Here is a 15,415-nt window from a genome sequence, read left to right on the forward strand (position 1 = left end):
CCTTTCTATATCCTTTGTGTTTTTATTGCACTACACTGTGCAGTTCATCACAACAGCTCATGTTGCATGGCTGTCTGCGATCCCATGGGTCAGGTGTTTAGTCTTGAGAGCCCAGCAGCAAGCCTAGAACTATTTCTCAAAAGGGTAATCTTTATCAGTGGAAGAGGAATAGGCTTTCCCCCCCTAAACTCTAAGGGTATTGCCATGGTTTTTCCCCCTACCATTGGGTCTTCTTGGTCATGTGGCCCAAGATCAGCTTGCCTGGAAGCTCTGGGCCCCATTAAAAACTATCGGTTACTCAGTAAATTACTCAAGCTAGAACATTCAAATAGAGGATTTATTGCCTCCTGAATCCAAAGTGACCCATATGTCTCTTTCTCAGCGGTGGAGTGTACAACGTGAAACAACTTGGCCTTCACTTTGGTGAAAAAAATTTTGTGATGTGCCCCAGATGGCTGAAATCTTATCAACTTCATTATGATAGCAGTCCCCTGAATGTTTTAAGGGTTTATTTTCCATTCTCTGTCATATATGTTTTTACCAAAGACTACTACTACTACTACTCACTAATCATGAAGTCAAATACCTCAGAGGAAAGAAAGACTAAGACTATCATTGTATATTCATAGACTCTTGTATTTTTTTTTCTTGTTGCATATCTCAGATGTAATTAACGGTTGTCTTACTGATTCAGTATCTTTATCCTACAGAATATCAACTTCACAAGGGCTAGAATCCTGTTTATCCTGTGTGGTGCAGTACCCCTGTACCTTACCTTGCATATAGTGGGGCTCTCCATCAGTACTTAAATGAATGAATAGAAGGATGGGGAGAGTAGGAGAGGATGGAATAGCCGACACAGAGTACTGATGCAATAAAGTGGTGGAGGAAGTCATGTAGGAATTTAATCAGAGGCTTATTCACGAGAAAACTTGAGGCCATATATTTTTTAAAGATTTTATTTGTTTATTTGACCAAATCAGGTTCTGGTGTTAGGTTTTCACTTCAGATTCTGTGGGGTGTTTTTGTTTGTTTATTTTCTTTTTTTTTTTTTTTAGCATGCCATGTAATCTTTTACTGAAAACTGGACATGGTCTAGGGATAATTGAAACAGAGGGAAATAGGCCTTAAGTGAGAGATTTTATGTTAATATGGTTAGGAGCTGGGCTGTATGTCATGTTACGGCTGTAGTTGCCAAGGATTCAGTTTCCTCAGGTGTACTTTTATTTTCTTCTCCCCTCGTGTCTTAGGTTTCCCTAAGAATTCCTTCTTAAATAGAATCTGTGTCTTCCCACTCTTGCATTTATAACCCACTGTTATCATACTGGAGTCCTGTTGATGTAGTGCTAAGCTGTCATGGGAGAGGAATTATTTCATAATTCTATGAATGATCCTCAGGCATTTAGTGGACCAGAGTCCTTGGGGTGTAAGTTTCAGAAGTACTCCTTAGGTTTTTGCTTTTTTCCTGTTAGGTTAAATGGGAGAGGGGCTGGAGTTGGCTAACTGCCCTTTCCTAGGTGATACAAGGGTCTAGTAACATCATTTTACCTGGAGCACTGGGCTTTACTACAGAGAATGCTTTGGGTATATTTAAAAATGGTTACTGGGCGCCTGGGTGGCTCAGTGGGTTAAGCTGCTGCCTTTGGCTCAGGTCATGATCTCAGGGTCCTGGGATCGAGTCCCGCATCGGGCTCTCTGCTCAGCAGGGAGCCTGCTTCCTCCTTTCTCTCTCTCTGCCTACTTGTGATGTCTCTCTGTCAAATAAATAAATAAATAATCTTTTAAAAATAAATAAATAAATAAATAAAACTGAAAATGGTTACTTAACCCCTCCCTGTGACTAAAATGAGCAGGTATTTTGGGGGTCATTATCATGAGAATTTGGTAGGGTTCCTTGAGGTAAAATTCATTTGGGTTCTCCTAAGATTGGGTCCTCAAGGAGTTTCTTAGTCACACTTAGCTTCCCAACCATTTGTCAAGTTTATCACTGAAGTATTCATAGCAGATTAAGACTCCAGCATCTTTTGCTCCAGGTAAGCTGATCTCAGCTGTGCTTCTCTGTGTTTGACGGTCTATCAGATTTCTGGGTGACAGTCTGCCCTGTGATCTTAATTCTCTGATGGGTCTAAGAAAAGGCATTTGGTTTCAATTTGTTCATCTTTCATCTTGTTGTAAAGATGGGAGTGATGACTTCCAAGCTCTTTTGTTGGAACTGAAACCAGAAGTCTTCCAAACTTCTTTTTAAAGTGCTAAATAGGATGTATTTTAGACTTTGTGAAGCTGTAAGGTCTTTGTTCCAGTTATTAAGCACTATAGTTGTAGCTTGAAAGTAGCCATAGACAATAGACAAATGAATGGGAATCTGTGTATTGTTTTGCTGTTATTTTACCTATTTCTGCTCTAATCTTTACTTCCTTCTGGTTATTTTGATTTAAATTTCTCCACTTTTTATAATTTCTTAACATGGAAGTTTAGGTTATTGATGAGCTTTTTAATATATATTACTTAACATATATTAATTAATAATTAATTAATAATATATAAATATATTTAATATATTGGCATTTATGCTATGTGTTTTCCTCTAAGCACTGTTTCCCCTAAGTTTTTAGCATTCATCTCAGAGTATTTTCTAATTTCCCTTTTCTTTGAACTGTTGATTATTTAAGAGTGTGTTGTTTAACTTCTTCATATTTGTGGACTTCTCTAGTTTCTGCTACTTATGCTTTATCTCATTACATTCAGTAACATTCTGTTACTGATGTCTTGTTACAGAGAACATGCTTTATATGATTTTCATATTATTAACTTTATTGAGACCTCTTTTGTGGTGTAATATAATGATCTATTATGGAGAATGTTCCTTGTATTCTTGAGAAAAATATGTATTGTGCGGCTGTTAGGTAGAGTGTTCTATAGGTATCTATTGGTCCAGTTGATTTGTAGTGTTAATTCAAGTGTTTTGTTTATTTGTTGATCCTCTTTCTAGTCATTCTTTTTAAATTTTTTTAAGATTTTATTTTTTAAATAGTCTTTCCACTCAACCTGGGTCTCAAACTTAAAACACCAAGCTCATGAATCACATGCTCCATTGACTGAGTCAGCCAGGCACCCCTCTGGTTCTTCTCTTAATTATTTAAAGTGGGATGTTGGGGATGCCAGGGTGGTGCAGTCGGTTAAGCATCCAGCTCTTGGTTTCAGCTCAGCTGGTAATCTCAGGGTCCTGAGATTGAGCCCTGTGCCAGACTCTGTGCTTAGCTTAGAGAATGCTTGAGATTCTGTCTCCTTTTCCCTCTGCTCCTCCCTGATATACATGCACTCTCTCTATAAAATAAATCTTTAAAAAAAATAAAATGGGATGTTGAATTCTTCAACTATTATTGTCATTTTCTTTTAATTCTTTCAGTTTTTGCCCCATGTATTTTGGGGCTTTGTTGATAGGTGCATATATGTTTATAATTGTTATATCTTTTTGATGGGTCAGTCCTTTTATCATTGTAAAATATCTTTGTCTCTAGCAACAAATTTTGTCTTAAAGTCTGTTTTTTCTTGACATTAGTATAGCCACTCTAGTTCTCTTTTCCACACCATTTGTGTCATGTGTCATGTATCATTTCCCATCCTTTTCCTTTCAAGTTATTTATGTCTTTGAATCTAGAGTGTGTGTCTTGTATATAGACAGTATAGAATTGGGTTGTGTTTTTTTAAAATAAAATCCGTTCTTCCAGTCTCTACCCTTTAGTTGGTGATAATAGTTTACATTAATGTAATTACTGATAAAGAATGATTTGTATCTGCATTTTTATATTTTTTTCTATGTCTTACATCCTTTTATTCCCCTGTTCCTCCATTATTGCCTTCTTTTGTATTAAATAGATATGATTTGCCTTTTAATTAGCTATCTTTTTTTAGTGTATTTGTGTTTTGAGTTTTATTTTTGTTGAGTTTCTTAGGGATTAAAATTAAAATCTTGCCTTATAACAATATAATTCAAAGTAAAAACAATTATAGTAGGGTACAAAAACTTTGCTTTTATATATTTTCACTCCTCCTTCCTTCTTTGTGCTGTTGCTATCATAGATATTTTATCTCTATATATTGTATGCCCATCAACACTGATTATAATCATTCCTTTATGCAGTTTTTTTTAAAATCAGATAGGAGATATTTAAAAAAGAGTTCCAAATTTAAAATATATTTATACTGAATTTACATTTTCCTATACTGTTTTTACATTCAGTTGTCTTTACTGCTGCTCTTTATTTCTTCATGTGGATTTGAGTTACTGTCTAGTGTCTTTTCCTTTCAACCTAAAAGGACTCCCTTTAATATATCTTGTATGGCAGGTCTGCTTGTGACAAATTGTTTTTATAAAACAACATTGCTTCAACATTGCAAAACATTGCTTCAAATACCTTATAACAGCGTATTCCTAATTCTTTCCTCCTGTCCCATTTACCATTTCTGTTATTCATTTCACTTACCTAAACATAATAATCATCTAATATACTTTTGCTGTTATTTTATTGAACAAACTGTTAATCTGTTAGATCAATTAATAAGAAAGAGAAAAGATTTTACTCTCATTTATGACTTTTCCAAGTCTGCTACTTTATGTAGATCTGAATTTCTGACCTGTGTCATTTTTCTTCTCTCTGAAGAACTTCTTTTACCTTGACAAATTCCCTCAATATATGTTTATCTAAGAAAGTCTACTTTTTCACTTTTGAAGGATACTTTGACTGAACACAGAATTCTAGATTGGTGTTGTTGTCCCCGTCCTCCCTCACCCTCCGCCAACACTAAATATTTCACTCTACTCTTATCTTTCTTGCATGGTTTCTGAAGAGTAGTCTCATATAATTCATATCCTTGCTTCTCTACAGGTAGGGTGGGTCTTGTCCTCGGGCTTCTTCTTTGTTTGTTTTTTTCTTTCTTTCTTTCATTCTTTTTTTTTTTTTTTTAAGATTCTTATTTATTTATTTGACAGAGAGACAAAGCGAGAGAGAGAGAGAGAACACAAGCAGGGGGAGTGGGAGAGGGAGAAGCAGGCTTCCTGCTGAGCAGGGAGCCTAATGTGGGGCTCCATCCCAGGATGCTGGGATCATGGCCTGAGCCAAAGGTAGACATTTAACCTCTGAGCCACCCAGGTGCCCTTGTCCTCTGGCTTCTTTCAGGACGTAGTCATTGTCTTTGATTTTCTACAGTTTGAATATGATATACCAAGATATAGATTTTTTTTTTTTAATTTATCTTGCTTAGTGTTCTCTGAGCCTCCTGGATCTGTGGCTTGCTGTCATTAATTTTGAAAAAATTTTGGCCATCATTACTTCAAACCTATCTTCTGTTCTTCCTTTCACTCTTTCTTCCCTTTCTGATATTCCCATTATGTGAATGTTATATTTTTTATAATTGTCTTGCAGATCTACTATAACAGTCCAACATTTTACAATGTCAAAAAAAAAAAAAAAAACGAACGCTTTTTCTCATGAATAAGGGAAATCAAATGCTAGATTCAGGAACCTCAGTTCAACTTCTTGTGTTTATCCATTCATTGTTTCATTCATTCAACATGTATTTTTATTGACTATCTACTTTATGTTAGTCCTCTGAGTGGCTTTATTTAATGTCATAGCCTTGTATGCATTATGTTCCCTTGATTATTTCTCAGCAGTGACAACTTCATCACTTTGGTGATGAGTGGGGAATTAATAATTCCATCTTTCATTGTTCATTTCCAGGACTTAACAGAAACCATTTGGAAGAAAAAACATTTAAAAGTCTGCAATGGCATTTTCAGCTTTCACGTTGAAGGAGATAGATGTAGAATTGATGATTTTGCTACTTATTATTTTTGCATTTTGCTTTTGAAGGAGAAGTGACTATGTGGTCATCAAAATCCATCAACAAGTAAAAAATAAGAAGGACTATGCATCCAATGCAGGTTACATACAGTTTTGGTTATGATGAAGAAATCCAGTGAAGGTGAAATATGTTTGCATATTCTAATGATGTACCATTAAAAGAACCAGTTTAAAAGAAGAATATGAACCACCACAGATGGCTTAATTTTACCCCTTGAACATAGTTCTTTATGCCATATGGAGAATCATGCACGAAAAAGCAGCTCAGTCTTCAGTCTGGAAGAGTCCTAGCAAAGGGGAAGTCTTAATAGGAACAATATGTATTAGTAAAGAATACAAACACAGAATTGCTAAATATTTTGACTTACATTTTTGGCTCCATATTGCAACACTGATAAAGCTCTTATTATCTGTGAATATCCCTCCATTCTGAGGGGTTAAGGAATAGTATGCCTAAGGATGGTTCTCCCTATGGCCAGGAAAAGGTAGATTACCTTTTTAGTGTTGCATTTATTTATTTTATTTATTTTTAAATTTTTTAAAGGTTTTTTTAATTTATTTGACAGACAGAGATCATAAGTAGGCAGAGAGGCAAGCAGAGAAAGAGAAGAGGGAGGAAGCAGATTCCCTGATGAGCAGAGAGCCCGATGCAGGGCTCGATCCCAGGGCCCTGAGATCATGACCTGAGCCGAAGGCAAAGGCTTAACCCACTGAGCCACCCAGGTGCAACTAGCGTTGCATTTTAAAAACATTTGCATTTTAAACGTTGCATTTTAAAAACAACAACAACAAAAGCTGTACACATTCTAGAATATCTTGCTTTATGTAATAGAATATCTCTGAAAAGGTTGTACTTAACTTAGCTTTTACATGATGGAAAACATCTTAAATATACTGTGGGAGAACTGAAAACAACCTGTAATGAGCCCTTTTGTAGTCTACGGAATTACTAATCATTTTTTTTTTCCTGTGGGCTTTATTTTTTTTAACTTCTAGAAGAAAATATAGGAAAAAAGCTCATTGACATTGGTCTTGGCAATGCTTTTTCTCAGTATGACGCCCAAAGCACAAGTAACAAAAGCAAAAATGAACTAGTAGGACTAAAAAGGCAACAATGAACACAATGAAAAGACGACTTACAGAACGGGACAAGATATTTGTAGACCACAAATTGGATAAGGGATTAATATCTAAAATATATAAGGAATTCATACAATATAATAGCAAAACAAAACAATTTTTAAAATGGGCAAAGGGCCTGAATAGATATTTTTCCAAAAGAAGATATTCAGTGGGTGCATGAAAAGGTACTGAGCTTCACTAATAGGGAAATGCAAATCAAAACCACAAAGAGATATCACTCTCATCTATTAGAAAGGCTGTGATTAAAAAGACGACATAAGTGTGAAGAGGATGTAAAGAAAAGGAGACTCTTGCACACTGTTGTTGGAAGGTAAATTTGTACAGCCACTATGAAAACAGGATGGAGGTTCCTCCAAAAATTCAAAATAAAACTCCTATATGACCCAGCAATTCCATTTCTGAGTATATATCCAAAGGAAGTGAAACCACTTTCTCAAAGAGACATCTGTACCCCTATGTTTATTGCAGCATTATTTACAATAGTCAAAACATGGAAACAACCTAAATGTCCACTGACGGATGAATGAATAAAATATGGCATATATATATATATGGAACATCCTAGAAACAGAATAGATTGGTGGTTGCTAGGAGTGGGGGAAATGGGTGAAGGCGGCCAAAGGGTATAGACTTTCAGTTCTAAGATATGTAAGTTCTGGAGAGGTAACACAAAGCATGCATGGTGACTATAGTTAAATTTGAGAGTAGATTTTAAAAGTCATTACACACACACACACCCACACAAATTGTAACTATATAAGGTAATGAAGATGTTAACTTTATCATAGTAATCATTTTATGATATATACAAATAATTATATTGTATACCTCAAACTTACCCAATATTATATGTGAATTGTGTCTCAATAAAGCCAGAAAAAATATATATAAAAGCACACAAAGCAAACAAAAACAAAGGCTACTATATACTCCACTTCCATCGTCAGGCTTATTCCCTATAAGTATCAATTTTAGACTGTTGATACCCTCCTCCTATAAGAATGATTCCTCATATATATCACCTTCATTTCTGGCTTTTCTTCCTGATATATTATAGTGTTTTTACATCTTTTTTTTTTAAAGATTATTTATTTGACAGAGATCACAAGTAGGCAGGTATGCAGGCAGGGGCAGGGGAGCAAACTCCCAGCTGAGCAGAGAGCCCAATGGGGATCTCGATCCCAGAACCCTGAGATCATGACCTGAGGCAAAGGCAGAGGCTTAACCCACTGAGCCACACAGGTGCCCCATGTTTTTATGTATTTTAATGTCAGGTTTTTCCTCCTCCCTCTTTTCTCTCTCCAAACGTACAATACACATTAAACGTCTGAAAAGATTCATGTACTCCAAAATATTTCTGGGTAGTGTAGGGTAGATAATTAGTTTTTTGCCTTTTCTCTGTGTTCTCTAATATTTCAATAATGTTTAGGTATTATATAATTGAACATGATTACATTGAAATGTCAAGGATATTGATGGAAACATTTGAAAAGTTATTTTTAATACTTGCCTTCTGTATTGGGCAGAATTCTTAGCATATTTCCCCTTTTCTTGATGATGATTACACAGGTCATACCTCCAGGCCAAGCCTCCTGCTAACCTGTACACAGCTTCCAAAGTGATTTTTCTAGTACACAAAAATGGCTGGCAATTCTATGCTTAACAGCTTTCAGTTACACTTCATCACCCACTTAAGAGAAATCCAGATTCTTGCTCATGACTGAAGGCTTCCTGTAGCCTGACGCAACCTACCATTTCTGGACTTAATTCCCAACATTAGACTGTGCCAGGATTGCAAAGAGGGTTGAGAAGTGGATCTTATAACCTTGAGGTGTTCATGGATTGTGAACTGGTGCTTAGCTTCGTAGCTGTTAATGGTCTGGTTAGTGCATAAAGCCAGAGCCACCATGACATTTCAGAATCCCAAGTAATTATGTCCAGTGAACAAACATGATTTGGTCAAAATAGGGAAGCCTTCAATTGCCCTGGGAAGAGGCAGTAGCTGTTTGGAAAATAAGAAGAGGAGCCTCTGCTGGTCGTAATACCACTTCCACCTCTGCAGGCGGTGTGATGAGTAATTATAACTCATGTCGTGTGGGGTTTTTGAGTCTACACAGGCTTTTATGCAAAAATACCATCTCTAACCCATCTATTTTATTTAGTCCTCAAAACTGCTTGCTGAAATCTTACTGGTAACTTCAACTCACATGTAAGGAATGAAACCCAAAGAAATGAAATTGCTGCTTCAAGATTACACAGCATATCTGAGTCAGACCTCACTCTGCCTCTGAATTCTGTGATCACCATGGATAGAACCTTAAGGTTTTACTCTCTGATCCAAGATCAAGGGAGTAGATATAAGAAAGATTCCAGGTTCTAGAACTGGGTCTTTCCTGGGCCACCATGAAGCAGCCTCTTAGAACTATCTGTGCTCCTTATTATGACAACCACAGCAAGGGATTGCTACTGTGTTTACCTTGTACCTAGCACTGTGCTAAATGCTTTACATATATTACTACATTTAATCTTGGCAACCATATGAAGTGGCTGCTTTATATTTCTCCATTATCTGAATGAGAAAAGTATGGCTTAGCTAAGTAGCTTAACCCAAAGCCACACAATGAGTTCGTGGCAGAGCCGAACCTGAACCCAGGTCAGCTTCTTGACAGAGCCCATGTTCTTCTGTTGAGCTTCACAATCCACTGCATGCCTTCGTCTAACAAAATGGTTAGAAGTCAGTTTTTTTAGTCTGGGATAGCCATTTCTAGGATTTTGGATGTCACACATCGGTTTTTTACAGGGGCCCTCCTCTTCTCTTTTTAGCTCAAAGCCATACTGATTAAATGAAACAGTATGATAACAACTTGTTTCTTCTGTGATTCTCCTCATTTCCTCAACCTTATCTTCTTTGCACTCAAATATTAGCAATCTACTGAAATTGTTTTAAATCTGTTATCATTTAGCTTTAGTATAAAATCCTAGGGAATGACTTTATAGTAAAAAGAGCAGCAGAGTAGAAACAATGCCAAAATAAAAATCTGAAAATCTGATTTCCAGTTCTAATTCTGCCCCTTGCTAGCTACCTTTGCTCGGTCAAGCCTTTTCAACTGATTTGAGGTATCTGTTAACGTTCAGTAGTCAGTGACAATGTCCTGTGTGCCTCCCCTTACAGAACACATGGAAGATTAAACCAGTCTAAGTCAATAATTCAGTAAAAACCAATAAGACAGCCCTAAACACCTGTGTCCTGAATTCTCTCACTTTTAAATTAATTTCTAAGAAACCCCTCAGAGTAATGTGTAAGAATATTTTAAGAACTTCATTGGTTTGTCTCTGGAAAATTAAGCCTAATTGATTTTTGATTTTCAGGTTTTGATTTCAAATAGAGGATAGGTTTTCTTTAAATAGCAGCAATGTACCAATCTCTTTATATAAAAAGTGGATATTTAAGACATACTTAGGGAAATGATTCTTGAACATCTTTCCCTTCCCTTCAGTCTATGAATTGTAATTGTGACTGTTAAGTAGGTGCATACTCTTTAGCTGTTATGAGAGCCTTTGTTCCTGATTTCAGTACCAATACACATTTTGAGAAAAAGCCACGAATATTTTCCTTCTTCAGTCTCCCCCACAGTTCTTTATTTCAGTTCTAAATAGTATCCATGTTTCTTGCCATGACAGATTATACCTAGAATCACTTTGAACTTGCCGAGAGCAAGCAGAAAATTAGTGAAATGGAGCTGACCCCTTGCTTCTGAATGATTGAACCAACACAACGTTCACCTTTCCTGGTAAGTACTTTTGCCCTAGGCCTCAATTTTTTCTTCCTGATTCTGATTTTTCTCCTACTTCTCATGGGCTGGGAGAATTTCTTTACATGTTGGCCTGAAATCTTGATTTGGTGGTTATTGCTTTGGATGTAGTACCTGTGAGTGAGCATAATATCATCCATCGGGAGCAAATGTGAGAGAGAAGAACACCATCAGTAGGACAATGTCCTGCATGAAAGACCTCATTTATCTTGTCAATTTTAATGCACTGCCCCAGTAATTGTCTTGTTGGTATTTAAAGATTTTCATTAGCTAAGTATATAATTATATACATAAATAAAGTCTGACAGTTACTATAAAATCAAAAGGCTTACATCCTTAGAAAAAATGAGTGGACATACCTGGTCTCAGATTGGGAGGTCTTTCTAATCATGTCACCCAAAACAGAAAACAAATAAATAAGACTGACTAGATTATAGATCTATAATTACTACATTAAGTTTGAAAAACAAAGGAAAAGACTTGGGAATTTATATGACACATAATCAATATTTTTAGTATATAAATAGCTCATGTATCAATAAACAGATGTTGAACAACCCGATAATTGTCCAAGGAACATGTTAGGTGTTATTGTTCAAAGGGAAATATTTTTTTAAAGGAAGGAAAAGTATTGCTCCGTTAGTGTAATAAAATGTATTTAATTAGTAACTGAAATTGAAATGTTGGAAAGTGAGTAAAGATGGGGAGAGATTGAAGCACACTTATTGTTGGAGTTCAAATTAATGAATCCGATGGCCCAACCAGAATAAACTGTGTATGTACCATGCTCAATGGCATCAGATATTCCTTAAATTAATGGTATAGAAAACCTATAAGAAAATAAGTCAAAGAGTAACTGGAACTGAAACTAGGGGTAATCCAACTTGTTCTACCTTAACGGAAGGTCTGGAGACAAGTTTGGGAGATCTGGAGCACAGACTATAATATGAAATTACAACAGGGTGGTCTTGGGTTGTCAGTAAAATATAAGAATCTTCTTGGGAGTTGCAGCCCTATGGATTCTCCTGCTAATGTTGCTGTGGTTAGTGCAAATAATGAGTGTTTTGTGGATTCATATTGTCCCCCGTCCTACTGAGTAGTCACTGTGCTTGGATGAAACTTAGGCAGTTGGTATCATAGAGTGAACTCTCCTAAAGAGGTGGGTTTTGTAACCTAATTTGAGATGTAATGATGTCAGCCTGTCAGCCTTTCCTTTTCCTTTCTTCTTCTTTCTTCTTTTCTTTTTTTCCCCTGCCACCAAGAAGGGTTGAGACTTCCCAAAGGAGTTAAAAAGGTAGCAGAACATAGAGAAAATGTTAATGCAGTTTAGTAGTCAAATAAATGCATTGTTAATTAATAGCTTTTTATCAAATTGTCAAAGAGTTTTTAAATTTTAATATTCAGTATTCTCAGATACTATTAATTGCCTACGAAGAGCCACCCCAGTTCACCTTCTTCTTTACTGGCAGAATGCTCATGCTTACTCTAGGGTAAAATCCAGACTGGTTTAAGACTTAGCTGTCACTATTACTCTTCCTGGTAGTTCCATGCTCCTTATCAGTGACTTGTTTAGGAGAGGGCACGTCACCCATTTCCCAGCCAATGAGACCTGAAGGCAGCCTCCTATAGGGCTTCTGGGAGAGATTTCCTCATTCTAGGAGGGGGACACCAGGGGATGTGATTCATTTCTGCCTCTGGTTATGGTCTTGTTGGGATGTTTATCCTAGAGCTGCTTCAGATGTTTTGTAATCCTGAAGGGAGTCAGCCTGAGGGCAAATTCGAAGAATGACATTATTAAGACATTTCATCAATAATCCTGAAATCTGCTCTTCCATTGGTCCTTTGTTAAATGAGATATTTTCCCATATTAACTAGTTTCCATTAGGCTTTCTTTTCCTTTTGACAGAATGAAAGCTGATATATATACCATATGAACATATGAACTTCAGTTCACTGCAATGGAGAATCAATTCGTTCAGTATTTTCACAGGAAAATTTCATGAAACATATAAAAAGATTTTGATCTAGAAAAGCCACTTTAGTAAGAAGTTAAATGATTATATATCAGTTTCGAGTTTATATATGGTAATACTGCTTATAATAGTGAAAAATGGTAGAAGCTGAATTTCCAGTGACACAACAATTAAATAGATTTTAGACTAAACAATGCCATACTCCTTTTTCATCAAATTAAAAAGTATTTAAAAATCAAGTAACTCCTTGGCTTACTGTAAATGTGCATATGAGAAAATCTGTTACCACAAAGAAAATATTGTTTTAGTTGATTATGAATATATCTTCCATTTATTTATTCATGAAGCAGTGTTTTGAGGGTAAACAATGTGCTAGGCATTCTGCTAGGTGCTAGAGGTACAGTGGGTCAGTGCAAAATAAGTTATTGGACTCACAGAGATTACCTTCTAGAGAAGGCAATGACCGAGGAGACAAAGTTGTTTTGATTTTCCAGCAAAGGGTGAAAACCAGGGTTGTGTGATGGGCAGTAAATGGGTTGATGATTGAAGCCATCATTAGGAAGGTAGTCGGGGTGGCTCTTTCTGAAGTGTGACATGATGGATGAAAAATGCTGCCCATGCCAAAAAATGAGAAGAATGATCAAGGGGTAGATCAGCAAAAACAACAATTCTAGTGTGAAAAAGAACTTAATATGGAAGTAGAAACAATGCCAGTGTGATCGGTGCAGTGTATTGGGGATTGGATAAAATAGTACCAATGGTGTTGGAGAGGTAGACAGGATCCCACTCATGAGTAAAGGCCTGTAAGCCACATAAGGAGTTGTGATTTTATTCTAAGAGTCATAGAATGCCATTAAATTATTTTAATTTGGAAAATGACATCATGTGACTATCGTCCCCTACCTGTTGTGTGCAGAATGGACTGTAGGAACAGAAACAAAAATTAAGAATCTATAGTCATGGGATGCCTGGTGGCTCAGTTGGTTAAGTGTTTGCCTTTGGCTCAGTTCATGATCTCAGGGTCCTGGGACTGAGTCCCAGCACTATGGGCTTCCTGCTCAGTGGGAAGCCTGCTTCCCTCTCTCTCTGCCTGAGGCTCCCCCTGCTTATGCATGTTTGCTTGCTTGTTGCTTGCATATGTTTTGGAGGTTGAATAGGTTTTTCTAATGAGTGTATGTTGGTGGTAGCAGCTATGAAAGAAATAACAAAACAAGTGTAAATCTCAAAACAGGCCATTAAATATGTAAGTCTGGTGTTCAGGGATAAAGCCTAGGCTGAACATTGTATCCAAAAGATGGTATAAAACACTGATTTACTTTTCTCATTTAATCACCTACCACTCTACTTAGAGTCATTCCCAGATGAACACACAAGGATCAATTTTCATTTTTCTCATTGTTACCCCCTCTCCCACCCTAGCCCCCAGGCTTTTTTTTTTTTTTTTTTAAAACACAGCTTTTTCCTCCAGGGTGTCTGATCTATCCTGGAAAGGCTGGCAGTCACATTCTTCAGATTGGGATGCACTATGGTAAAATGTGGGTAAGACAAACATACCTGTCTTTTAGCAAAATTCTGGAGCATTATTGTGTTAACAGTTGGCAAGAGGAAGAAAGTCAAGAAGGGACAAAGAGGGGGAAAATGACCTCTTTAAGTATAATATTCATACAAAGAGCATATAGAAAAATGAACACATTCCTGCACTGCTAGAGGGAGTATAAATTCTTGCAACCTTTCTAGAGAGCTCTTTTATTTTTTTTTTAAGATTTTATTTATTTATTTGACAGAGAGAGAGAGAGACCACAAATAGGCAGAGAAGCAGGCAAAGAGAGGGGGAAGCAGGCTCCCTGCTGAGCAGTGAGCCCCATGTGGGACTTGATCCCAGGACCTGAGATCATGAGCTGAGCCAAAGGTAGAGGCTTAGCCCACTGAGCCACCCAGGTGCCCCTCTACAGAGCTCCCTGATACAAAGATCAAAAGTCATAAAGATGTGTTTAGCTTTTTGATACTTAAATTCAATTTCTACATTTTTTTTCATGTGGAAATCATTGTCCATGCAGGAAAAGATTTAGGTAAGGATATTAGTGGTAGCATTCCTTATAGTAATGTAAAATAGGAAACAGTGAATTATTAACAGTAGGAGACATCATGTGGACTACCCAAACGTTAAAACATTCTCCTGTCATTAACTTTTACATTGTGGAGTGTTTAATAATGTAGAAAAATGTTAACATATTATTGAGTAAAGAAAGTTATGAAATGTTATATATGTTGTGATTGCGTGACAATATCAACATGATTGGAAATCTCTATACTGAAATATTAATAGTGATGTTGGTATTAATCGTGACTTCCCTTCTTTCCTCCTCCTCTCTTTCCTTCCTTTCATCCCTCTCCTGTCTTCCTTCTTTTTTTCTCTCGTTTTCTACAGTGCATGTAGATATAAGATAGAAAAATCTTGAGGTTAAAAAAAGAATTACTGCTACTTAAAGGATGTATCATAGATTGACAGATTGGGAACTCTGTTGTCGATGTGGTGACATGAATATTAGCAACCGTGATTAATACCAAAGAGGGAATTGGCAATGCAGAGAGGGAATTAGACATTCATATTTAGCAAATGATT

General features: G+C 36.5%; 1 protein-coding gene across 2 annotated transcripts in view; it reads left to right on the top strand.

Moving 5' to 3' along the window:
* The window catches only part of CFAP95 (cilia and flagella associated protein 95), a 127,163-nt gene that overhangs the window by 6,947 nt on the left and 104,801 nt on the right, over positions 1 to 15,415 (top strand). For both annotated transcript variants that reach the window (XM_045065081.1, XM_045065083.1), the window contains one exon: positions 10,689 to 10,798. In XM_045065081.1, the coding sequence (XP_044921016.1) occupies positions 10,766 to 10,798 (33 nt within the window). In that variant the 5' untranslated portion in view covers positions 10,689 to 10,765. Of the gene's footprint in view, positions 1 to 10,688; positions 10,799 to 15,415 lie in introns of those variants that run through there.

Source organism: Mustela putorius, unplaced genomic scaffold, assembly GCF_011764305.1.
Source record: "Mustela putorius furo isolate JIRA1106 unplaced genomic scaffold, ASM1176430v1.1 tig00003854_pilon_pilon_pilon, whole genome shotgun sequence".
NCBI lineage: Eukaryota > Metazoa > Chordata > Mammalia > Carnivora > Mustelidae > Mustela > Mustela putorius.